Source organism: Nansenia antarctica (genome assembly GCF_963989245.1).
Source record: "Nansenia antarctica genome assembly, chromosome: 2".
NCBI classification, from domain to species: Eukaryota; Metazoa; Chordata; class Actinopteri; order Argentiniformes; family Microstomatidae; genus Nansenia; species Nansenia antarctica.
The window spans coordinates 58,950,428-58,976,192 of record NC_137675.1 but is presented as its reverse complement, the minus strand read 5'-3'; the positions used below and the strand labels follow the sequence as shown (position 1 = coordinate 58,976,192).

Genomic DNA, 25,765 nt, shown 5'->3' with positions numbered 1-25,765 from the left:
AACTCTGCAGCTCGACTTCTAACTAGAACCAAGAGGAGAGAACACATTACTCCGGTCCTAGCTACTCTGCACTGGCTGCCAGTAACATGTAGGGTTGATTTTAAGGTCCTCCTCCTTATATACAAAGCCCTTAATGGGCGAGGCCCAAAGTACATTGCTAATTCCCTTGCCAATTATGTGCCCTCAAGAACACTAAGATCATCTATCGCAGGTTTATTAGAGGTTCCCAGCAACAGTCAGAAGAAGATCGGGAGCGCAGCCTTTGCCAACTATGCCCCAAAGCTTTGGAACACATTACCTTTAGAGATCAGGGAAGCCAGCTCACTAAATATTTTGAAAAGAAAGCTAAAAACGCACTTCTTCAATATAGCCTTCAACTAGCTTATCTGCACCTGCCCACTGCTCATTTGCCAGCTATTGCACTTTAAATATTTTACTGTCCTGGATACTAGATTTCAGGGGTAACCAGGCCCGCCGAGATCCATGTTAGGCTTAAGGAAGGGACAGTAGGTCCTGGATACTAGATTTCAGGGGTAACCAGGCCCGCCGAGATCCAAGTTAGGCTTAAGGAAGGGACAGTAGGTCCTGGATACTAGATTTCAGGGGTAACCAGGCCCGCCGAGATCCAAGTTAGGCTTAAGGAAGGGACAGTAGGTCCTGGATACTAGATTTCAGGGGTAACCAGGCCCGCCGAGATCCAAGTTAGGCTTAAGGCCCTGTCCACACCTATACGTTTTTTTGATAAACGTTTTTCGTATATAAAAATATTACCGTCCACACCAGCATGTTTATAAACAATGTCTGTGTCCACATGCATACGCATGAACGCAATATAAACGCTGTCATTGAGCATTCCACACCAGTAGTCGGCGATATAATATTATCCCCATAGCCCCGCTGGCCAATCAGACGCCTCTGTCTCAATGTTCTCGTTCATTAACTGTGCATTTATCTGTGAACAGGTTAAAAGCCCAGTTAACAGTGAAAGAACTAGAAGCACTTTGTTCACATCCATTTTCCTCGCTTGTGTAGCCTCGAACACCGTTGCCTATTGTAAACATAGTAGTTACTGGTGCCAGGATATGACGTTAGAGGGAACAGCAAACAGCTGCAGTGCGCATGATCATAGAAATCTACGTGCATGATGACGTGACGAATACAAAAAGCTCCGTCTATCTCGTCCACACGTCAAAAATATACGGCGAATATACAGCGTTTTTAAACATCTTCACTCTGGCAGGCGTTTTTAAACATCTTCGTTTTCAGGGGGCAAAAACTCGTTTGCGTCTGGACGAACCCCACAAAACGAATATAAAAATCCACGTTTATCAAAAAAACGTATAGGTGTGGACAGGGCCTAACTTTGACTCCAGGGCAGACAGGTAGAGGGGGGTCTGCTGTCGAGGAGGAGCAGCTGGTCATAGAAGTTCTGAAACCCAGTTAAATCCTGGATTATGTTGTGTGTTTTCCCCAATAAATCTTTGTGTTTTGCTTTTTGAGTCGATTGGTTGTGACTGGACAGCCTTGACTAAGGCGTTTTGTAAAATAAGCTGCAGTAACTTCTGTGCTGCCTAAGTGTAGAAGCTAGTAGAGGCTATCTAACATGCAGTGTGTTCAATATGGGCAAAGCATTGCACTCACTGAATCAGGATTCAGTGGGACTAATAAAAGGTTAACAAATACAGGTCAACAAAACTGTGTGTGCATACAGCCTCTTCTGTACTCCAATAAAGAAAGAACAGTGTACTGCTTAACTACTTTTATTGGCATGTACATCAAGTGACTCAATTTCAGCTAGAATACATTCAACGATTTCTATAGGGGGAAAACTCATGAGGTATTGTCACATTCAGCAATTTGAGAATGATGAAGATTAAACAGCACAGAAGTTGGAGAAGTTAGAAATGGCTCTCAACTTGTCCACTACAAACACCTCCTGCCCACTCTCAGTGTAAGTCAGTGCCCTCCAGTTAATCACATTGCCTGGGCTGTAGTTTACATCAGCTGTGAAGTGCTGAATCTCACAAGGAGACAGGACATGGTTCCACACATTCACATCACTGATCAGCCCAACAAATGACTGACTCGTAACAAAGCCCCCCCCATAGGAGTCTTGGTCCTGACCCAGAATGACACTGGGAACACCACCATCAAGCACCCCTGTGTAGCCCGGCGTCTGCGTTGGGCTGGGCTTCCCATTGGTCCACAGCTGACCATCGGTGGAGTTCCAGGTGGCACACACTGAGACCCACACGTTGAGCTCACCTGGCACCCCCTTAAACTTGAGTGCCTTATGCCTGACGTGCAGTTCCAGTCTTCCAGTTACCCTCTTGAACAGCAGCAGGTCGTTGTCGTCTTTTCGGGAGGCCATGGAGAACAGAGTATAGTGTCGCCGCAGGTCTGTGAAATACCTTCAGGAAGAGGTTCATAAATATAGAGTTAGAACAAGAAATATTCAATATCACTATGGATTCAACATGCAGACACAACGTCAAGGTGTTTTGAGTTGTCTAAAGTTGACGACAGAAGTATTGAACACCATATTACCTGAGACATATGGTCGCAGAGCCAAGGATCTCTCCTATTGGTGTCAGCTTCACGTGCGCAGTGTTGGTCTCTCGTGTAAATGTAAACATTTTACCTGTGAGGTCTGGTCAGACAAAGAGGATTCAGTCCATCAAATCAAAACAAACCCTTCAAAGCACATTTGGAATTGTAATGTTAGTACTGTCTGAAGAGATTTCCATTGCATACACAAATGTAAATGGTATGTACTTCCAGGTATGTGTGTAGTGCCATATGATTCATGAATACTGATCGTATGTCAAATGAGCATTCATGTTCAAAGTAAATCAACGGGATGTTCAGATGTCTCACCTTGAGGCTCGGCCCAGCACATGGTGAACATGACCAGCACCACAAAGAGTCTCTCCATCTGTTCACAATACATCAACAGCAATGTTTACAACAAATATGACATTAGGGTTTCAGTGTACATGCAAGTATACACTTTAAATGGGTTTGTATTCTCCTTGAATGCATTCTCTTCAATTGCAAGTGTGTCATTAATGGACAAAATGTCTTTCACCGTATGTCATGCCAGAGAACCTACCTTGTCAGTTCTACTAAACGGCAGATGTACTGTAGCTTAATTGATCCAGAAGATGTCTAGTTTAGTTCCTAAGATGTCTGGTCTCTCCTGTCCTTTTTATTGTGATCAGTGGAATAGAGAAGTGGCTCCTCCTTATCTGTGAGTCCCTAGGAGGAGGCCCAGGTGTGGCATGTGGGGCTAACGAGCCTGCAGTTCTCTTCTCTGGGCCATCCGCCTGATAGGGGAATGCGGGGCAGCTGTGCATGGTTATCCGCCTGATAGGGGAATGCGGGGCAGCTGTGCATGGTTATCAATACACCCGCTACTCTGTGGGTCACTACAATATGTAATGAACTGGATATTTGTTTTGTTACATTTGATGTTTATTTATTTAGTATATTTTTGTTGTTGTTGTTGTTGTTGTTGTTGTTGGGACTGGTTTCGGGTCCCTTATGGGCCCCATGTTATGGGGTGGAGTGTGATGGTCTATACGGGCTGTTGGTTGTGGGTCTGCTTGAGGCCCTGTCCACACCTATACGTTTTTTTGATAAACGTGGATTTTTATATTCGTTTTGGGGGGGTTCGTCCAGACGCAAACGAGTTTTTGCCCTCTGAAAACGAAGATGTTTAAAAGCGCCTGCCAGAGTGAAGATGTTTAAAAACGCTGTATATTCGCCGTATATTTTTGACGTGTGGACGAGATAGACGGTGCTTTTTGTATTCGTCACGTCATCATGCGCGTAGATTTCTATGATCATGCGCACTGCAGCTGTTTGCTGTTCCCTCCTACGTCATATCCTGTTATTACAACAGGCAACGGTGTTCGAGGCTACACAAGCGAGGAAAATGGATGTGAACAAAGTGCTTCTAGTTCTTTCACTGTTAACTGGACTTTTAACCTGTTTACAGATAAATGCACAGTTAATGATCGAGCACATTGAGAGACAGAGGCGTCTGATTGGCCAGCGGGGCTATGGGGATAATAGTATATCGCCGACTACTGGTGTGGAATGCTCAATGACAGCGTTTATATTGCGTTCATGCGTATGCATGTGGACACAGACATTGTTTATAAACATGATGGTGTGGACGGTCATATTTTTATATGCGAAAAACGTTTATCAAAAAAACGTATAGGTGTGGACATAGCCTTATGTTGCAGGAGAAGCAGACTCAGGCCTTGTCCACACTAATACGTTTTTTGATAAACAAGTTTTTGCCCCCTGAATTCGAACATTTAAAAAAACTCCGGCCAGAGTGAAGTTTTTTTTAAAACGCTGTATATTCGCTGTATATTTTTGATGTGTAGACGAGATAGACAGTTGTCTTTGTGTTCGTCACGTAATTATGCGCGTAGATTTCTATGATCATGCGCACTGCAGCTGTTTCATCCAACGTCATATCCTGGCACCAGTAACTACTTTGTTTAAAACAGGCAACGGTGGTCGAGGCTACACAAGCAAGGAAAATGGATGTGTACAAAGTGCTTCTAGTTCCTTCACTGTCAACTGGACTTTTAACCTGTTTACAGATGTACAAACATGTTTGTTTCTATGGTTAAGAGGTTTATCATGTGCTGAAAGAATCCAGTTTGTTATGCCGTTATAGGTGTAAGAGAGAAACTTTGACTCCAGGGCAGACAGACAGGTAGAGAGTAACTTTGACTCCAGGGGGCCATTCCACTAAAGGCGGATCAGTATAGCGGCGATATAAATAAATGCGGCGCTCAGGCAACTCGAGATTGGAATTCAAGCCTCAGGTGATTCCTCGAACGAGGATCAGCCTTGCGTGATGAGTGTTCACAGAAGACAGGCTTACAAATCTTCGATATCGGCGCGTGCACGCAGACATAAAGAGCCCAGAAGAGTCGATCTGTCGAAATGAAGATACTCCACTCTGCAGGCGTACTACATTTGCGCAGCATTCCCGAATTATTGATCTTTATGAAGACGGAAAAATAAGATGTAAAATAGTGCAATACTGCCGCAATTAACAAGGCGAGGGAAATGGTTTGGCAAGAAATTGCTGACCGATTAAATGCGTAGGTCATACTAGCCCCAGTTATTGTTATATGTTCATATTTTAATAAATGAATATTACTACTGTGGTGATATCAGCAGCAGGCTACAAACCGTCATATCGCCACAATGGCCTAGTGGTATCGACGGCTGCCACAGGATTTATTCATAATTTTTAGACGTGGTTCGAATCCCTCTTCCGACACACTTTTTACTGCAATTTCGTTGTCTGAATCTAATCTAAAATCTCATCTAAAAAAGTATGTAGGCTATAAAATTATGGTGCAGGCTAATTTACAAGAACTGACACGATTACAATGGTGTTTGAAGCCTTTGCATGAAATCTTCGGTTAAATGTAAAAAAGAAAAGAAAAAAAGACTTCGAACTCGCAACCTTTGGGACTCCAGCCGGCTGCCTTAACCACTGCGCCAACCAGACCGCTGTGATAACAGCAATGCAATAGACATACCTATTCATTTTATTTTATTTTGTACATTTTTTAATTTATGTATCCATCGATCTATCTATCTATCTATCACACTTTCTAAATATCTAGTTATCTATCACACAATCAAACTATCTATCGATCGATCACACTTTCAAATTATCAAATTATCTATCTATCACACAGTCAACCTATCCATCTATCTATCTCGTGTGAAGTGGGAACTAATATTTCCTAAAAGACACATGAGGAACTGTCGTTCGGGGTTTAGTTTCCGCCTGTGAGCCTTTTTTGACGCGCGTCTTACCATAGCCTGTGTTTTAGCCTGGTCGCGACCAGGCTAATTATATCTGACTCAGAAGGAGCTCAACCAAGCAGCGAATTATTTGAGCCACATTGATGGCACCGAACGCAAGCTAACATTTTCGAGGCTTAGAACTTTATCGAGGCTTAGAACTTTATCGAGCTTCGTGGAATACCCCCCAGGGCAGACAGACAGGTAGAGAGTAACTTTGACTCCAGGGCAGACAGACAGGTAGAGAGTAACTTTGACTCCAGGGCAGACATACAGGTAGAGTTTAACTTTGACTCCAGGGCAGACAGACAGGTATCCGTTCCCTCGATTTAGTAATTTGTTCCCTCGGTTTAGTAATTCGTTAGAGTTAGGGTTAGGCCCTACGAGCCAGAACGATTGCAAGGATTCTAACCCTAACCCTAACGAATTACTAAACCGAGGGAACAGATTTACTAAACCGAGGGAACAGATTCACACATCAAATAATTGTTCTCTACCATGTGACCCCAGGGGGGCTCCGTAACATACATACACAATGCTACCAGAACACACACACACACACACACACACACACACACACACACACACACACCCAGGCCCTGTCTGGAGCTAAACGAACACTCAGTGGTAGAGTTACTATCATTAGAACTTATGAATTACTGTCATATACAATAGTAACACTTAAAGTAAGCCTAGTATCAGTTATTATGAGATTCCTTCAGAATGGACTCCCTGTTTAACTGCATAATAAATAACCAGAATAACTCAGAACTTATAGTCACTATAATAATAATACTACTACTACTACTAATAATAATAATACTAATAATAGTATACTACTAACAACACTACTAATAATGCTGGAAGCAGAATCTACATTGCACAATTGTATTAGTTGCATTACAGGGAGAAAGTTCTATGTCAAGCTTGGAGATCATGTGTCTGAGAAATATGACAGCGATTTCGGAGTCGCACAAGGGAGCTGCCTTGGTCCACTACTATTCTCACTATACATGTTACCACTCGGGGACATCATTAGAGAGCACAACGTATGTTTCCACAGCTATGCCGATGACACGCAACTGTACATTTCTGCTGAACCAAATGATACTTCAGCTATAGACTCCATTACGAACTGTCTTCTAGCAATAAATAAATGGATGAGCAATAACTTCTTGAAGCTAAACGAGGACAAAACTGAAGTCCTACTGATCGGCCCTAAAGCAAAGAGGGATATGCTGCTTAATAATCTAGGGAAACTGACATCATTGATTAAACCTGAGGTCTAGGTGTTATTTTCGACTCAGACCTAAGCTTCAAGTCCCATATTAACAAGGTGACGAAAACATAATTCTTTCACCTTAGAAACATTGCTAAAGTAAGACCACTTATAAACCAAAAAGATGCTGAAAAACTGATTCATGCCTTTGTCTCAAGCCACTTTTTACTGGGCTTCCTAAAAAAACTACTGCAAGACTTCAGCTTATTCAAAACTCTGCAGCTCGACTTCTAACTAGAACCAAGAGGAGAGAACACATTACTCCGGTCCTAGCTACTCTGCACTGGCTGCCAGTAACATGTAGGGTTGATTTTAAGGTCCTCCTCCTTATATACAAAGCCCTTAATGGGCGAGGCCCAAAGTACATTGCTAATTCCCTTGCCAATTATGTGCCCTCAAGAACACTAAGATCATCTATCGCAGGTTTATTAGAGGTTCCCAGCAACAGTCAGAAGAAGATCGGGAGCGCAGCCTTTGCCAACTATGCCCCAAAGCTTTGGAACACATTACCTTTAGAGATCAGGGAAGCCAGCTCACTAAATATTTTTAAAAGAAAGCTAAAAACGCACTTCTTCAATATAGCCTTCAACTAGCTTATCTGCACCTGCCCACTGCTCATTTGCCAGCTATTGCACTTTAAATATTTTACTGTCCTGGATACTAGATTTCAGGGGTAACCAGGCCCGCCGAGATCCATGTTAGGCTTAAGGAAGGGACAGTAGGTCCTGGATACTAGATTTCAGGGGTAACCAGGCCCGCCGAGATCCAAGTTAGGCTTAAGGAAGGGACAGTAGGTCCTGGATACTAGATTTCAGGGGTAACCAGGCCCGCCGAGATCCAAGTTAGGCTTAAGGAAGGGACAGTAGGTCCTGGATACTAGATTTCAGGGGTAACCAGGCCCGCCGAGATCCAAGTTAGGCTTAAGGCCCTGTCCACACCTATACGTTTTTTTGATAAACGTTTTTCGTATATAAAAATATTACCGTCCACACCAGCATGTTTATAAACAATGTCTGTGTCCACATGCATACGCATGAACGCAATATAAACGCTGTCATTGAGCATTCCACACCAGTAGTCGGCGATATAATATTATCCCCATAGCCCCGCTGGCCAATCAGACGCCTCTGTCTCAATGTTCTCGTTCATTAACTGTGCATTTATCTGTGAACAGGTTAAAAGCCCAGTTAACAGTGAAAGAACTAGAAGCACTTTGTTCACATCCATTTTCCTCGCTTGTGTAGCCTCGAACACCGTTGCCTATTGTAAACATAGTAGTTACTGGTGCCAGGATATGACGTTAGAGGGAACAGCAAACAGCTGCAGTGCACATGATCATAGAAATCTACGTGCATGATGACGTGACGAATACAAAAAGCTCCGTCTATCTCGTCCACACGTCAAAAATATACGGCGAATATACAGCGTTTTTAAACATCTTCACTCTGGCAGGCGTTTTTAAACATCTTCGTTTTCAGGGGGCAAAAACTCGTTTGCGTCTGGACGAACCCCCCAAAACGAATATAAAAATCCACGTTTATCAAAAAAACGTATAGGTGTGGACAGGGCCTAACTTTGACTCCAGGGCAGACAGGTAGAGGGGGGTCTGCTGTCGAGGAGGAGCAGCTGGTCATAGAAGTTCTGAAACCCAGTTAAATCCTGGATTATGTTGTGTGTTTTCCCCAATAAATCTTTGTGTTTTGCTTTTTGAGTCGATTGGTTGTGACTGGACAGCCTTGACTAAGGCGTTTTGTAAAATAAGCTGCAGTAACTTCTGTGCTGCCTAAGTGTAGAAGCTAGTAGAGGCTATCTAACATGCAGTGTGTTCAATATGGGCAAAGCATTGCACTCACTGAATCAGGACAGGATTCAGTGGGACTAATAAAAGGTTAACAAATACAGGTCAACAAAACCGTGTGTGCATACAGCCTCTTCTGTACTCCAATAAAGAAAGAACAGTGTACTGCTTAACTACTTTTATTGGCATGTACATCAAGTGACTCAATTTCAGCTAGAATACATTCAACGATTTCTATAGGGGGAAAACTCATGAGGTATTGTCACATTCAGCAATTTGAGAATGATGAAGATTAAACAGCACAGAAGTTGGAGAAGTTAGAAATGGCTCTCAACTTGTCCTCTACAAACACCTCCTGCCCACTCTCAGTGTAAGTCAGTGCCCTCCAGTTAATCACATTGCCTGGGCTGTAGTTTACATCAGCTGTGAAGTGCTGAATCTCACAAGGAGACAGGACATGGTTCCACACATTCACATCACTGATCAGCCCAACAAATGACTGACTCGTAACAAAGCCCCCCCCATAGGAGTCTTGGTCCTGACCCAGAATGACACTGGGAACACCACCATCAAGCACCCCTGTGTAGCCCGGCGTCTGCGTTGGGCTGGGCTTCCCATTGGTCCACAGCTGACCATCGGTGGAGTTCCAGGTGGCACACACTGAGACCCACACGTTGAGCTCACCTGGCACCCCCTTAAACTTGAGTGCCTTATGCCTGACGTGCAGTTCCAGTCTTCCAGTTACCCTCTTGAACAGCAGCAGGTCGTTGTCGTCTTTTCGGGAGGCCATGGAGAACAGAGTATAGTGTCGCCGCAGGTCTGTGAAATACCTTCAGGAAGAGGTTCATAAATATAGAGTTAGAACAAGAAATATTCAATATCACTATGGATTCAACATGCAGACACAACGTCAAGGTGTTTTGAGTTGTCTAAAGTTGACGACAGAAGTATTGAACACCATATTACCTGAGACATATGGTCGCAGAGCCAAGGATCTCTCCTATTGGTGTCAGCTTCACGTGCGCAGTGTTGGTCTCTCGTGTAAATGTAAACATTTTACCTGTGAGGTCTGGTCAGACAAAGAGGATTCAGTCCATCAAATCAAAACAAACCCTTCAAAGCACATTTGGAATTGTAATGTTAGTACTGTCTGAAGAGATTTCCATTGCATACACAAATGTAAATGGTATGTACTTCCAGGTATGTGTGTAGTGCCATATGATTCATGAATACTGATCGTATGTCAAATGAGCATTCATGTTCAAAGTAAATCAACGGGATGTTCAGATGTCTCACCTTGAGGCTCGGCCCAGCACATGGTGAACATGACCAGCACCACAAAGAGTCTCTCCATCTGTTCACAATACATCAACAGCAATGTTTACAACAAATATGACATTAGGGTTTCAGTGTACATGCAAGTATACACTTTAAATGGGTTTGTATTCTCCTTGAATGCATTCTCTTCAATTGCAAGTGTGTCATTAATGGACAAAATGTCTTTCACCGTATGTCATGCTAGAGAACCTACCTTGTCAGTTCTACTAAACGGCAGATGTACTGTAGCTTAATTGATCCAGAAGATGTCTAGTTTAGTTCCTAAGATGTCTGGTCTCTCCTGTCCTTTTTATTGTGATCAGTGGAATAGAGAAGTGGCTCCTCCTTATCTGTGAGTCCCTAGGAGGAGGCCCAGGTGTGGCATGTGGGGCTAACGAGCCTGCAGTTCTCTTCTCTGGGCCATCCGCCTGATAGGGGAATGCGGGGCAGCTGTGCATGGTTATCAATACACCCGCTACTCTGTGGGTCACTACAATATGTAATGAACTGGATATTTGTTTTGTTACATTTGATGTTTATTTATTTAGTATATTTTTGTTGTTGTTGTTGTTGTTGTTGTTGTTGTTGGGACTGGTTTCGGGTCCCTTATGGGCCCCATGTTATGGGGTGGAGTGTGATGGTCTATACGGGCTGTTGGTTGTGGGTCTGCTTGAGGCCCTGTCCACACCTATACGTTTTTTTGATAAACGTGGATTTTTATATTCGTTTTGGGGGGGTTCGTCCAGACGCAAACGAGTTTTTGCCCTCTGAAAACGAAGATGTTTAAAAGCGCCTGCCAGAGTGAAGATGTTTAAAAACGCTGTATATTCGCCGTATATTTTTGACGTGTGGACGAGATAGACGGTGCTTTTTGTATTCGTCACGTCATCATGCGCGTAGATTTCTATGATCATGCGCACTGCAGCTGTTTGCTGTTCCCTCCTACGTCATATCCTGTTATTACAACAGGCAACGGTGTTCGAGGCTACACAAGCGAGGAAAATGGATGTGAACAAAGTGCTTCTAGTTCTTTCACTGTTAACTGGACTTTTAACCTGTTTACAGATAAATGCACAGTTAATGATCGAGCACATTGAGAGACAGAGGCGTCTGATTGGCCAGCGGGGCTATGGGGATAATAGTATATCGCCGACTACTGGTGTGGAATGCTCAATGACAGCGTTTATATTGCGTTCATGCGTATGCATGTGGACACAGACATTGTTTATAAACATGATGGTGTGGACGGTCATATTTTTATATGCGAAAAACGTTTATCAAAAAAACGTATAGGTGTGGACATAGCCTTATGTTGCAGGAGAAGCAGACTCAGGCCTTGTCCACACTAATACGTTTTTTGATAAACAAGTTTTTGCCCCCTGAATTCGAACATTTAAAAAAACTTAAAAAAGTTTTTTTTAAAACGCTGTATATTCGCTGTATATTTTTGATGTGTGGACGAGATAGACAGTTGTCTTTGTGTTCGTCACGTAATTATTCGCGTAGATTTCTATGATCATGCGCACTGCAGCTGTTTCATCCAACGTCATATCCTGGCACCAGTAACTACTTTGTTTAAAACAGGCAACGGTGGTCGAGGCTACACAAGCAAGGAAAATGGATGTGTACAAAGTGCTTCTAGTTCCTTCACTGTCAACTGGACTTTTAACCTGTTTACAGATGTACAAACATGTTTGTTTCTATGGTTAAGAGGTTTATCATGTGCTGAAAGAATCCAGTTTGTTATGCCGTTATAGGTGTAAGAGAGAAACTTTGACTCCAGGGCAGACAGACAGGTAGAGAGTAACTTTGACTCCAGGGGGCCATTCCACTAAAGGCGGATCAGTATAGCGGCGATATAAATAAATGCGGCGCTCAGGCAACTCGAGATTGGAATTCAAGCCTCAGGTGATTCCTCGAACGAGGATCAGCCTTGCGTGATGAGTGTTCACAGAAGACAGGCTTACAAATCTTCGATATCGGCGCGTGCACGCAGACATAAAGAGCCCAGAAGAGTCGATCTGTCGAAATGAAGATACTCCACTCTGCAGGCGTACTACATTTGCGCAGCATTCCCGAATTATTGATCTTTATGAAGACGGAAAAATAAGATGTAAAATAGTGCAATACTGCCGCAATTAACAAGGCGAGGGAAATGGTTTGGCAAGAAATTGCTGACCGATTAAATGCGTAGGTCATACTAGCCCCAGTTATTGTTATATGTTCATATTTTAATAAATGAATATTACTACTGTGGTGATATCAGCAGCAGGCTACAAACCGTCATATCGCCACAATGGCCTAGTGGTATCGACGGCTGCCACAGGATTTATTCATAATTTTTAGACGTGGTTCGAATCCCTCTTCCGACACACTTTTTACTGCAATTTCGTTGTCTGAATCTAATCTAAAATCTCATCTAAAAAAGTATGTAGGCTATAAAATTATGGTGCAGGCTAATTTACAAGAACTGACACGATTACAATGGTGTTTGAAGCCTTTGCATGAAATCTTCGGTTAAATGTAAAAAAGAAAAGAAAAAAAGACTTCGAACTCGCAACCTTTGGGACTCCAGCCGGCTGCCTTAACCACTGCGCCAACCAGACCGCTGTGATAACAGCAATGCAATAGACATACCTATTCATTTTATTTTATTTTGTACATTTTTTAATTTATGTATCCATCGATCTATCTATCTATCTATCACACTTTCTAAATATCTAGTTATCTATCACACAATCAAACTATCTATCGATCGATCACACTTTCAAATTATCAAATTATCTATCTATCACACAGTCAACCTATCCATCTATCTATCTCGTGTGAAGTGGGAACTAATATTTCCTAAAAGACACATGAGGAACTGTCGTTCGGGGTTTAGTTTCCGCCTGTGAGCCTTTTTTGACGCGCGTCTTACCATAGCCTGTGTTTTAGCCTGGTCGCGACCAGGCTAATTATATCTGACTCAGAAGGAGCTCAACCAAGCAGCGAATTATTTGAGCCACATTGATGGCACCGAACGCAAGCTAACATTTTCGAGGCTTAGAACTTTATCGAGGCTTAGAACTTTATCGAGCTTCGTGGAATACCCCCCAGGGCAGACAGACAGGTAGAGAGTAACTTTGACTCCAGGGCAGACAGACAGGTAGAGAGTAACTTTGACTCCAGGGCAGACATACAGGTAGAGTTTAACTTTGACTCCAGGGCAGACAGACAGGTATCCGTTCCCTCGATTTAGTCATTTGTTCCCTCGGTTTAGTAATTCGTTAGAGTTAGGGTTAGGCCCTACGAGCCAGAACGATTGCAAGGATTCTAACCCTAACCCTAACGAATTACTAAACCGAGGGAACAGATTTACTAAACCGAGGGAACAGATTCACACATCAAATAATTGTTCTCTACCATGTGACCCCAGGGGGGCTCCGAAACATACATACACAATGCTACCAGAACACACACACACACACACACACACACCCAGGCCCTGTCTGGAGCTAAACGAACACTCAGTGGTAGAGTTACTATCATTAGAACTTATGAATTACTGTCATATACAATAGTAACACTTAAAGTAAGCCTAGTATCAGTTATTATGAGATTCCTTCAGAATGGACTCCCTGTTTAACTGCATAATAAATAACCAGAATAACTCAGAACTTATAGTCACTATAATAATAATACTACTACTACTACTACTACTACTAATAATAATACTAATAATAGTATACTACTAACAACACTACTAATAATGCTGGAAGCAGAATCTACATTGCACAATTGTATTAGTTGCATTACAGGGAGAAAGTTCTATGTCAAGCTTGGAGATCATGTGTCTGAGAAATATGACAGCGATTTCGGAGTCGCACAAGGGAGCTGCCTTGGTCCACTACTATTCTCACTATACATGTTACCACTCGGGGACATCATTAGAGAGCACAACGTATGTTTCCACAGCTATGCCGATGACACGCAACTGTACATTTCTGCTGAACCAAATGATACTTCAGCTATAGACTCCATTACGAACTGTCTTCTAGCAATAAATAAATGGATGAGCAATAACTTCTTGAAGCTAAACGAGGACAAAACTGAAGTCCTACTGATCGGCCCTAAAGCAAAGAGGGATATGCTGCTTAATAATCTAGGGAAACTGACATCATTGATTAAACCTGAGGTCTAGGTGTTATTTTCGACTCAGACCTAAGCTTCAAGTCCCATATTAACAAGGTGACGAAAACATAATTCTTTCACCTTAGAAACATTGCTAAAGTAAGACCACTTATAAACCAAAAAGATGCTGAAAAACTGATTCATGCCTTTGTCTCAAGCCACTTTTTACTGGGCTTCCTAAAAAAACTACTGCAAGACTTCAGCTTATTCAAAACTCTGCAGCTCGACTTCTAACTAGAACCAAGAGGAGAGAACACATTACTCCGGTCCTAGCTACTCTGCACTGGCTGCCAGTAACATGTAGGGTTGATTTTAAGGTCCTCCTCCTTATATACAAAGCCCTTAATGGGCGAGGCCCAAAGTACATTGCTAATTCCCTTGCCAATTATGTGCCCTCAAGAACACTAAGATCATCTATCGCAGGTTTATTAGAGGTTCCCAGCAACAGTCAGAAGAAGATCGGGAGCGCAGCCTTTGCCAACTATGCCCCAAAGCTTTGGAACACATTACCTTTAGAGATCAGGGAAGCCAGCTCACTAAATATTTTTAAAAGAAAGCTAAAAACGCACTTCTTCAATATAGCCTTCAACTAGCTTATCTGCACCTGCCCACTGCTCATTTGCCAGCTATTGCACTTTAAATATTTTACTGTCCTGGATACTAGATTTCAGGGGTAACCAGGCCCGCCGAGATCCATGTTAGGCTTAAGGAAGGGACAGTAGGTCCTGGATACTAGATTTCAGGGGTAACCAGGCCCGCCGAGATCCAAGTTAGGCTTAAGGAAGGGACAGTAGGTCCTGGATACTAGATTTCAGGGGTAACCAGGCCCGCCGAGATCCAAGTTAGGCTTAAGGAAGGGACAGTAGGTCCTGGATACTAGATTTCAGGGGTAACCAGGCCCGCCGAGATCCAAGTTAGGCTTAAGGCCCTGTCCACACCTATACGTTTTTTTGATAAACGTTTTTCGTATATAAAAATATTACCGTCCACACCAGCATGTTTATAAACAATGTCTGTGTCCACATGCATACGCATGAACGCAATATAAACGCTGTCATTGAGCATTCCACACCAGTAGTCGGCGATATAATATTATCCCCATAGCCCCGCTGGCCAATCAGACGCCTCTGTCTCAATGTTCTCGTTCATTAACTGTGCATTTATCTGTGAACAGGTTAAAAGCCCAGTTAACAGTGAAAGAACTAGAAGCACTTTGTTCACATCCATTTTCCTCGCTTGTGTAGCCTCGAACACCGTTGCCTATTGTAAACATAGTAGTTACTGGTGCCAGGATATGACGTTAGAGGGAACAGCAAACAGCTGCAGTGCGCATGATCATAGAAATCTACGTGCATGATGACGTGACGAATACAAAAAGCTCCGTCTATCTCGTCCACACGTCAAAAATATACGGCGAATATACAGCGTTTTTAAACATCTTCACTCTGGCAGGCGTTTTTAAACATCTTCGTTTTCAGGGGGCAAAAACTCGTTTGCGTCTGGACGAACCCCCCAAAACGAATATAAAAATCCACGTTTATCAAAAAAACGTATAGGTGTGGACAGGGCCTAACTTTGACTCCAGGGCAGACAGGTAGAGGGGGGTCTGCTGTCGAGGAGGAGCAGCTGGTCATAGAAGTTCTGAAACCCAGTTAAATCCTGGATTATGTTGTGTGTTTTCCCCAATAAATCTTTGTGTTTTGCTTTTTGAGTCGATTGGTTGTGACTGGACAGCCTTGACTAAGGCGTTTTGTAAAATAAGCTGCAGTAACTTCTGTGCTGCCTAAGTGTAGAAGCTAGTAGAGGCTATCTAACATGCAGTGTGTTCAATATGGGCAAAGCATTGCACTCACTGAATCAGGATTCAGTGGGACTAATAAAAGGTTAACAAATACAGGTCAACAAAACTGTGTGTGCATACAGCCTCTTCTGTACTCCAATAAAGAAAGAACAGTGTACTGCTTAACTACTTTTATTGGCATGTACATCAAGTGACTCAATTTCAGCTAGAATACATTCAACGATTTCTATAGGGGGAAAACTCATGAGGTATTGTCACATTCAGCAATTTGAGAATGATGAAGATTAAACAGCACAGAAGTTGGAGAAGTTAGAAATGGCTCTCAACTTGTCCTCTACAAACACCTCCTGCCCACTCTCAGTGTAAGTCAGTGCCCTCCAGTTAATCACATTGCCTGGGCTGTAGTTTACATCAGCTGTGAAGTGCTGAATCTCACAAGGAGACAGGACATGGTTCCACACATTCACATCACTGATCAGCCCAACAAATGACTGACTCGTAACAAAGCCCCCCCCATAGGAGTCTTGGTCCTGACCCAGAATGACACTGGGAACACCACCATCAAGCACCCCTGTGTAGCCCGGCGTCTGCGTTGGGCTGGGCTTCCCATTGGTCCACAGCTGACCATCGGTGGAGTTCCAGGTGGCACACACTGAGACCCACACGTTGAGCTCACCTGGCACCCCCTTAAACTTGAGTGCCTTATGCCTGACGTGCAGTTCCAGTCTTCCAGTTACCCTCTTGAACAGCAGCAGGTCGTTGTCGTCTTTTCGGGAGGCCATGGAGAACAGAGTATAGTGTCGCCGCAGGTCTGTGAAATACCTTCAGGAAGAGGTTCATAAATATAGAGTTAGAACAAGAAATATTCAATATCACTATGGATTCAACATGCAGACACAACGTCAAGGTGTTTTCAGTTGTCTAAAGTTGACGACAGAAGTATTGAACACCATATTACCTGAGACATATGGTCGCAGAGCCAAGGATCTCTCCTATTGGTGTCAGCTTCACGTGCGCAGTGTTGGTCTCTCGTGTAAATGTAAACATTTTACCTGTGAGGTCTGGTCAGACAAAGAGGATTCAGTCCATCAAATCAAAACAAACCCTTCAAAGCACATTTGGAATTGTAATGTTAGTACTGTCTGAAGAGATTTCCATTGCATACACAAATGTAAATGGTATGTACTTCCAGGTATGTGTGTAGTGCCATATGATTCATGAATACTGATCGTATGTCAAATGAGCATTCATGTTCAAAGTAAATCAACGGGATGTTCAGATGTCTCACCTTGAGGCTCGGCCCAGCACATGGTGAACATGACCAGCACCACAAAGAGTCTCTCCATCTGTTCACAATACATCAACAGCAATGTTTACAACAAATATGACATTAGGGTTTCAGTGTACATGCAAGTATACACTTTAAATGGGTTTGTATTCTCCTTGAATGCATTCTCTTCAATTGCAAGTGTGTCATTAATGGACAAAATGTCTTTCACCGTATGTCATGCTAGAGAACCTACCTTGTCAGTTCTACTAAACGGCAGATGTACTGTAGCTTAATTGATCCAGAAGATGTCTAGTTTAGTTCCTAAGATGTCTGGTCTCTCCTGTCCTTTTTATTGTGATCAGTGGAATAGAGAAGTGGCTCCTCCTTATCTGTGAGTCCCTAGGAGGAGGCCCAGGTGTGGCATGTGGGGCTAACGAGCCTGCAGTTCTCTTCTCTGGGCCATCCGCCTGATAGGGGAATGCGGGGCAGCTGTGCATGGTTATCAATACACCCGCTACTCTGTGGGTCACTACAATATGTAATGAACTGGATATTTGTTTTGTTACATTTGATGTTTATTTATTTAGTATATTTTTGTTGTTGTTGTTGTTGTTGTTGTTGGGACTGGTTTCGGGTCCCTTATGGGCCCCATGTTATGGGGTGGAGTGTGATGGTCTATACGGGCTGTTGGTTGTGGGTCTGCTTGAGGCCCTGTCCACACCTATACGTTTTTTTGATAAACGTGGATTTTTATATTCGTTTTGGGGGGGTTCGTCCAGACGCAAACGAGTTTTTGCCCTCTGAAAACGAAGATGTTTAAAAGCGCCTGCCAGAGTGAAGATGTTTAAAAACGCTGTATATTCGCCGTATATTTTTGACGTGTGGACGAGATAGACGGTGCTTTTTGTATTCGTCACGTCATCATGCGCGTAGATTTCTATGATCATGCGCACTGCAGCTGTTTGCTGTTCCCTCCTACGTCATATCCTGTTATTACAACAGGCAACGGTGTTCGAGGCTACACAAGCGAGGAAAATGGATGTGAACAAAGTGCTTCTAGTTCTTTCACTGTTAACTGGACTTTTAACCTGTTTACAGATAAATGCACAGTTAATGATCGAGCACATTGAGAGACAGAGGCGTCTGATTGGCCAGCGGGGCTATGGGGATAATAGTATATCGCCGACTACTGGTGTGGAATGCTCAATGACAGCGTTTATATTGCGTTCATGCGTATGCATGTGGACACAGACATTGTTTATAAACATGATGGTGTGGACGGTCATATTTTTATATGCGAAAAACGTTTATCAAAAAAACGTATAGGTGTGGACATAGCCTTATGTTGCAGGAGAAGCAGACTCAGGCCTTGTCCACACTAATACGTTTTTTGATAAACAAGTTTTTGCCCCCTGAATTCGAACATTTAAAAAAACTCCGGCCAGAGTGAAGTTTTTTTTAAAACGCTGTATATTCGCTGTATATTTTTGATGTGTAGACGAGATAGACAGTTGTCTTTGTGTTCGTCACGTAATTATGCGCGTAGATTTCTATGATCATGCGCACTGCAGCTGTTTCATCCAACGTCATATCCTGGCACCAGTAACTACTTTGTTTAAAACAGGCAACGGTGGTCGAGGCTACACAAGCAAGGAAAATGGATGTGTACAAAGTGCTTCTAGTTCCTTCACTGTCAACTGGACTTTTAACCTGTTTACAGATGTACAAACATGTTTGTTTCTATGGTTAAGAGGTTTATCATGTGCTGAAAGAATCCAGTTTGTTATGCCGTTATAGGTGTAAGAGAGAAACTTTGACTCCAGGGCAGACAGACAGGTAGAGAGTAACTTTGACTCCAGGGGGCCATTCCACTAAAGGCGGATCAGTATAGCGGCGATATAAATAAATGCGGCGCTCAGGCAACTCGAGATTGGAATTCAAGCCTCAGGTGATTCCTCGAACGAGGATCAGCCTTGCGTGATGAGTGTTCACAGAAGACAGGCTTACAAATCTTCGATATCGGCGCGTGCACGCAGACATAAAGAGCCCAGAAGAGTCGATCTGTCGAAATGAAGATACTCCACTCTGCAGGCGTACTACATTTGCGCAGCATTCCCGAATTATTGATCTTTATGAAGACGGAAAAATAAGATGTAAAATAGTGCAATACTGCCGCAATTAACAAGGCGAGGGAAATGGTTTGGCAAGAAATTGCTGACCGATTAAATGCGTAGGTCATACTAGCCCCAGTTATTGTTATATGTTCATATTTTAATAAATGAATATTACTACTGTGGTGATATCAGCAGCAGGCTACAAACCGTCATATCGCCACAATGGCCTAGTGGTATCGACGGCTGCCACAGGATTTATTCATAATTTTTAGACGTGGTTCGAATCCCTCTTCCGACACACTTTTTACTGCAATTTCGTTGTCTGAATCTAATCTAAAATCTCATCTAAAAAAGTATGTAGGCTATAAAATTATGGTGCAGGCTAATTTACAAGAACTGACACGATTACAATGGTGTTTGAAGCCTTTGCATGAAATCTTCGGTTAAATGTAAAAAAGAAAAGAAAAAAAGACTTCGAACTCGCAACCTTTGGGACTCCAGCCGGCTGCCTTAACCACTGCGCCAACCAGACCGCTGTGATAACAGCAATGCAATAGACATACCTATTCATTTTATTTTATTTTGTACATTTTTTAATTTATGTATCCATCGATCTATCTATCTATCTATCACACTTTCTAAATATCTAGTTATCTATCACACAATCAAACTATCTATCGATCGATCACACTTTCAAATTATCAAATTATCTATCTATCACACAGTCAACCTATCCATCTATCTATCTCGTGTGAAGTGGGAACTAATATTTCCTAAAAGACACATGAGGAACTGTCGTTCGGGGTTTAGTTTCCGCCTGTGAGCCTTTTTTGACGCGCGTCTTACCATAGCCTGTGTTTTAGCCTGGTCGCGACCAGGCTAATTATATCTGACTCAGAAGGAGCTCAACCAAGCAGCGAATTATTTGAGCCACATTGATGGCACCGAACGCAAGCTAACATTTTCGAGGCTTAGAACTTTATCGAGGCTTAGAACTTTATCGAGCTTCGTGGAATACCCCCCAGGGCAGACAGACAGGTAGAGAGTAACTTTGACTCCAGGGCAGACAGACAGGTAGAGAGTAACTTTGACTCCAGGGCAGACATACAGGTAGAGTTTAACTTTGACTCCAGGGCAGACAGACAGGTATCCGTTCCCTCGATTTAGTAATTTGTTCCCTCGGTTTAGTAATTCGTTAGAGTTAGGGTTAGGCCCTACGAGCCAGAACGATTGCAAGGATTCTAACCCTAACCCTAACGAATTACTAAACCGAGGGAACAGATTTACTAAACCGAGGGAACAGATTCACACATCAAATAATTGTTCTCTACCATGTGACCCCAGGGGGGCTCCGTAACATACATACACAATGCTACCAGAACACACACACACACACACACACACACACACACACACACACACACACACACACCCAGGCCCTGTCTGGAGCTAAACGAACACTCAGTGGTAGAGTTACTATCATTAGAACTTATGAATTACTGTCATATACAATAGTAACACTTAAAGTAAGCCTAGTATCAGTTATTATGAGATTCCTTCAGAATGGACTCCCTGTTTAACTGCATAATAAATAACCAGAATAACTCAGAACTTATAGTCACTATAATAATAATACTACTACTACTACTACTAATAATAATACTAATAATAGTATACTACTAACAACACTACTAATAATGCTGGAAGCAGAATCTACATTGCACAATTGTATTAGTTGCATTACAGGGAGAAAGTTCTATGTCAAGCTTGGAGATCATGTGTCTGAGAAATATGACAGCGATTTCGGAGTCGCACAAGGGAGCTGCCTTGGTCCACTACTATTCTCACTATACATGTTACCACTCGGGGACATCATTAGAGAGCACAACGTATGTTTCCACAGCTATGCCGATGACACGCAACTGTACATTTCTGCTGAACCAAATGATACTTCAGCTATAGACTCCATTACGAACTGTCTTCTAGCAATAAATAAATGGATGAGCAATAACTTCTTGAAGCTAAACGAGGACAAAACTGAAGTCCTACTGATCGGCCCTAAAGCAAAGAGGGATATGCTGCTTAATAATCTAGGGAAACTGACATCATTGATTAAACCTGAGGTCTAGGTGTTATTTTCGACTCAGACCTAAGCTTCAAGTCCCATATTAACAAGGTGACGAAAACATAATTCTTTCACCTTAGAAACATTGCTAAAGTAAGACCACTTATAAACCAAAAAGATGCTGAAAAACTGATTCATGCCTTTGTCTCAAGCCACTTTTTACTGGGCTTCCTAAAAAAACTACTGCAAGACTTCAGCTTATTCAAAACTCTGCAGCTCGACTTCTAACTAGAACCAAGAGGAGAGAACACATTACTCCGGTCCTAGCTACTCTGCACTGGCTGCCAGTAACATGTAGGGTTGATTTTAAGGTCCTCCTCCTTATATACAAAGCCCTTAATGGGCGAGGCCCAAAGTACATTGCTAATTCCCTTGCCAATTATGTGCCCTCAAGAACACTAAGATCATCTATCGCAGGTTTATTAGAGGTTCCCAGCAACAGTCAGAAGAAGATCGGGAGTGCAGCCTTTGCCAACTATGCCCCAAAGCTTTGGAACACATTACCTTTAGAGATCAGGGAAGCCAGCTCACTAAATATTTTTAAAAGAAAGCTAAAAACGCACTTCTTCAATATAGCCTTCAACTAGCTTATCTGCACCTGCCCACTGCTCATTTGCCAGCTATTGCACTTTAAATATTTTACTGTCCTGGATACTAGATTTCAGGGGTAACCAGGCCCGCCGAGATCCATGTTAGGCTTAAGGAAGGGACAGTAGGTCCTGGATACTAGATTTCAGGGGTAACCAGGCCCGCCGAGATCCAAGTTAGGCTTAAGGAAGGGACAGTAGGTCCTGGATACTAGATTTCAGGGGTAACCAGGCCCGCCGAGATCCAAGTTAGGCTTAAGGAAGGGACAGTAGGTCCTGGATACTAGATTTCAGGGGTAACCAGGCCCGCCGAGATCCAAGTTAGGCTTAAGGCCCTGTCCACACCTATACGTTTTTTTGATAAACGTTTTTCGTATATAAAAATATTACCGTCCACACCAGCATGTTTATAAACAATGTCTGTGTCCACATGCATACGCATGAACGCAATATAAACGCTGTCATTGAGCATTCCACACCAGTAGTCGGCGATATAATATTATCCCCATAGCCCCGCTGGCCAATCAGACGCCTCTGTCTCAATGTTCTCGTTCATTAACTGTGCATTTATCTGTGAACAGGTTAAAAGCCCAGTTAACAGTGAAAGAACTAGAAGCACTTTGTTCACATCCATTTTCCTCGCTTGTGTAGCCTCGAACACCGTTGCCTATTGTAAACATAGTAGTTACTGGTGCCAGGATATGACGTTAGAGGGAACAGCAAACAGCTGCAGTGCACATGATCATAGAAATCTACGTGCATGATGACGTGACGAATACAAAAAGCTCCGTCTATCTCGTCCACACGTCAAAAATATACGGCGAATATACAGCGTTTTTAAACATCTTCACTCTGGCAGGCGTTTTTAAACATCTTCGTTTTCAGGGGGCAAAAACTCGTTTGCGTCTGGACGAACCCCCCAAAACGAATATAAAAATCCACGTTTATCAAAAAAACGTATAGGTGTGGACAGGGCCTAACTTTGACTCCAGGGCAGACAGGTAGAGGGGGGTCTGCTGTCGAGGAGGAGCAGCTGGTCATAGAAGTTCTGAAACCCAGTTAAATCCTGGATTATGTTGTGTGTTTTCCCCAATAAATCTTTGTGTTTTGCTTTTTGAGTCGATTGGTTGTGACTGGACAGCCTTGACTAAGGCGTTTTGTAAAATAAGCTGCAGTAACTTCTGTGCTGCCTAAGTGTAGAAGCTAGTAGAGGCTATCTAACATGCAGTGTGTTCAATATGGGCAAAGCATTGCACTCACTGAATCAGGACAGGATTCAGTGGGACTAATAAAAGGTTAACAAATACAGGTCAACAAAACTGTGTGTGCATACAGCCTCTTCTGTACTCCAATAAAGAAAGAACAGTGTACTGCTTAACTACTTTTATTGGCATGTACATCAAGTGACTCAATTTCAGCTAGAATACATTCAACGATTTCTATAGGGGGAAAACTCATGAGGTATTGTCACATTCAGCAATTTGAGAATGATGAAGATTAAACAGCACAGAAGTTGGAGAAGTTAGAAATGGCTCTCAACTTGTCCTCTACAAACACCTCCTGCCCACTCTCAGTGTAAGTCAGTGCCCTCCAGTTAATCACATTGCCTGGGCTGTAGTTTACATCAGCTGTGAAGTGCTGAATCTCACAAGGAGACAGGACATGGTTCCACACATTCACATCACTGATCAGCCCAACAAATGACTGACTCGTAACAAAGCCCCCCCCATAGGAGTCTTGGTCCTGACCCAGAATGACACTGGGAACACCACCATCAAGCACCCCTGTGTAGCCCGGCGTCTGCGTTGGGCTGGGCTTCCCATTGGTCCACAGCTGACCATCGGTGGAGTTCCAGGTGGCACACACTGAGACCCACACGTTGAGCTCACCTGGCACCCCCTTAAACTTGAGTGCCTTATGCCTGACGTGCAGTTCCAGTCTTCCAGTTACCCTCTTGAACAGCAGCAGGTCGTTGTCGTCTTTTCGGGAGGCCATGGAGAACAGAGTATAGTGTCGCCGCAGGTCTGTGAAATACCTTCAGGAAGAGGTTCATAAATATAGAGTTAGAACAAGAAATATTCAATATCACTATGGATTCAACATGCAGACACAACGTCAAGGTGTTTTGAGTTGTCTAAAGTTGACGACAGAAGTATTGAACACCATATTACCTGAGACATATGGTCGCAGAGCCAAGGATCTCTCCTATTGGTGTCAGCTTCACGTGCGCAGTGTTGGTCTCTCGTGTAAATGTAAACATTTTACCTGTGAGGTCTGGTCAGACAAAGAGGATTCAGTCCATCAAATCAAAACAAACCCTTCAAAGCACATTTGGAATTGTAATGTTAGTACTGTCTGAAGAGATTTCCATTGCATACACAAATGTAAATGGTATGTACTTCCAGGTATGTGTGTAGTGCCATATGATTCATGAATACTGATCGTATGTCAAATGAGCATTCATGTTCAAAGTAAATCAACGGGATGTTCAGATGTCTCACCTTGAGGCTCGGCCCAGCACATGGTGAACATGACCAGCACCACAAAGAGTCTCTCCATCTGTTCACAATACATCAACAGCAATGTTTACAACAAATATGACATTAGGGTTTCAGTGTACATGCAAGTATACACTTTAAATGGGTTTGTATTCTCCTTGAATGCATTCTCTTCAATTGCAAGTGTGTCATTAATGGACAAAATGTCTTTCACCGTATGTCATGCTAGAGAACCTACCTTGTCAGTTCTACTAAACGGCAGATGTACTGTAGCTTAATTGATCCAGAAGATGTCTAGTTTAGTTCCTAAGATGTCTGGTCTCTCCTGTCCTTTTTATTGTGATCAGTGGAATAGAGAAGTGGCTCCTCCTTATCTGTGAGTCCCTAGGAGGAGGCCCAGGTGTGGCATGTGGGGCTAACGAGCCTGCAGTTCTCTTCTCTGGGCCATCCGCCTGATAGGGGAATGCGGGGCAGCTGTGCATGGTTATCAATACACCCGCTACTCTGTGGGTCACTACAATATGTAATGAACTGGATATTTGTTTTGTTACATTTGATGTTTATTTATTTAGTATATTTTTGTTGTTGTTGTTGTTGTTGGGACTGGTTTCGGGTCCCTTATGGGCCCCATGTTATGGGGTGGAGTGTGATGGTCTATACGGGCTGTTGGTTGTGGGTCTGCTTGAGGCCCTGTCCACACCTATACGTTTTTTTGATAAACGTGGATTTTTATATTCGTTTTGGGGGGGTTCGTCCAGACGCAAACGAGTTTTTGCCCTCTGAAAACGAAGATGTTTAAAAGCGCCTGCCAGAGTGAAGATGTTTAAAAACGCTGTATATTCGCCGTATATTTTTGACGTGTGGACGAGATAGACGGTGCTTTTTGTATTCGTCACGTCATCATGCGCGTAGATTTCTATGATCATGCGCACTGCAGCTGTTTGCTGTTCCCT

General features: G+C 42.9%; 4 protein-coding genes across 4 annotated transcripts; all 4 read right to left on the bottom strand.

Moving 5' to 3' along the window:
• Positions 1-1,873: 1,873 nt before the first annotated feature.
• LOC308150349 (mucosal pentraxin-like) lies at positions 1,874-2,935 on the bottom strand (the record flags this gene model as incomplete). The annotated part of the gene is made up of 3 exons (XM_080523193.1): positions 1,874-2,411; positions 2,548-2,650; positions 2,878-2,935. The coding sequence occupies 3 exons, from the start codon at positions 2,933-2,935 to the stop codon at positions 1,874-1,876; spliced, it is 699 nt and encodes a 232-aa protein (XP_080379319.1).
• A 6,284-nt stretch (positions 2,936-9,219) lies between these two features.
• Positions 9,220-10,281, bottom strand: LOC308150347 (mucosal pentraxin-like; the record flags this gene model as incomplete). Its single annotated transcript, XM_080523191.1, has 3 exons — positions 9,220-9,757; positions 9,894-9,996; positions 10,224-10,281. 3 exons carry the CDS (start codon positions 10,279-10,281, stop codon positions 9,220-9,222), a joined length of 699 nt encoding a protein of 232 aa, XP_080379317.1.
• Positions 10,282-16,502: 6,221 nt separating this feature from the next.
• LOC308150346 (mucosal pentraxin-like) lies at positions 16,503-17,564 on the bottom strand (the record flags this gene model as incomplete). The annotated part of the gene is made up of 3 exons (XM_080523190.1): positions 16,503-17,040; positions 17,177-17,279; positions 17,507-17,564. 3 exons carry the CDS (start codon positions 17,562-17,564, stop codon positions 16,503-16,505), a joined length of 699 nt encoding a protein of 232 aa, XP_080379316.1.
• A 6,247-nt stretch (positions 17,565-23,811) lies between these two features.
• LOC308150345 (mucosal pentraxin-like) lies at positions 23,812-24,873 on the bottom strand (the record flags this gene model as incomplete). Its single annotated transcript, XM_080523189.1, has 3 exons — positions 23,812-24,349; positions 24,486-24,588; positions 24,816-24,873. 3 exons carry the CDS (start codon positions 24,871-24,873, stop codon positions 23,812-23,814), a joined length of 699 nt encoding a protein of 232 aa, XP_080379315.1.
• Positions 24,874-25,765: the final 892 nt, after the last annotated feature.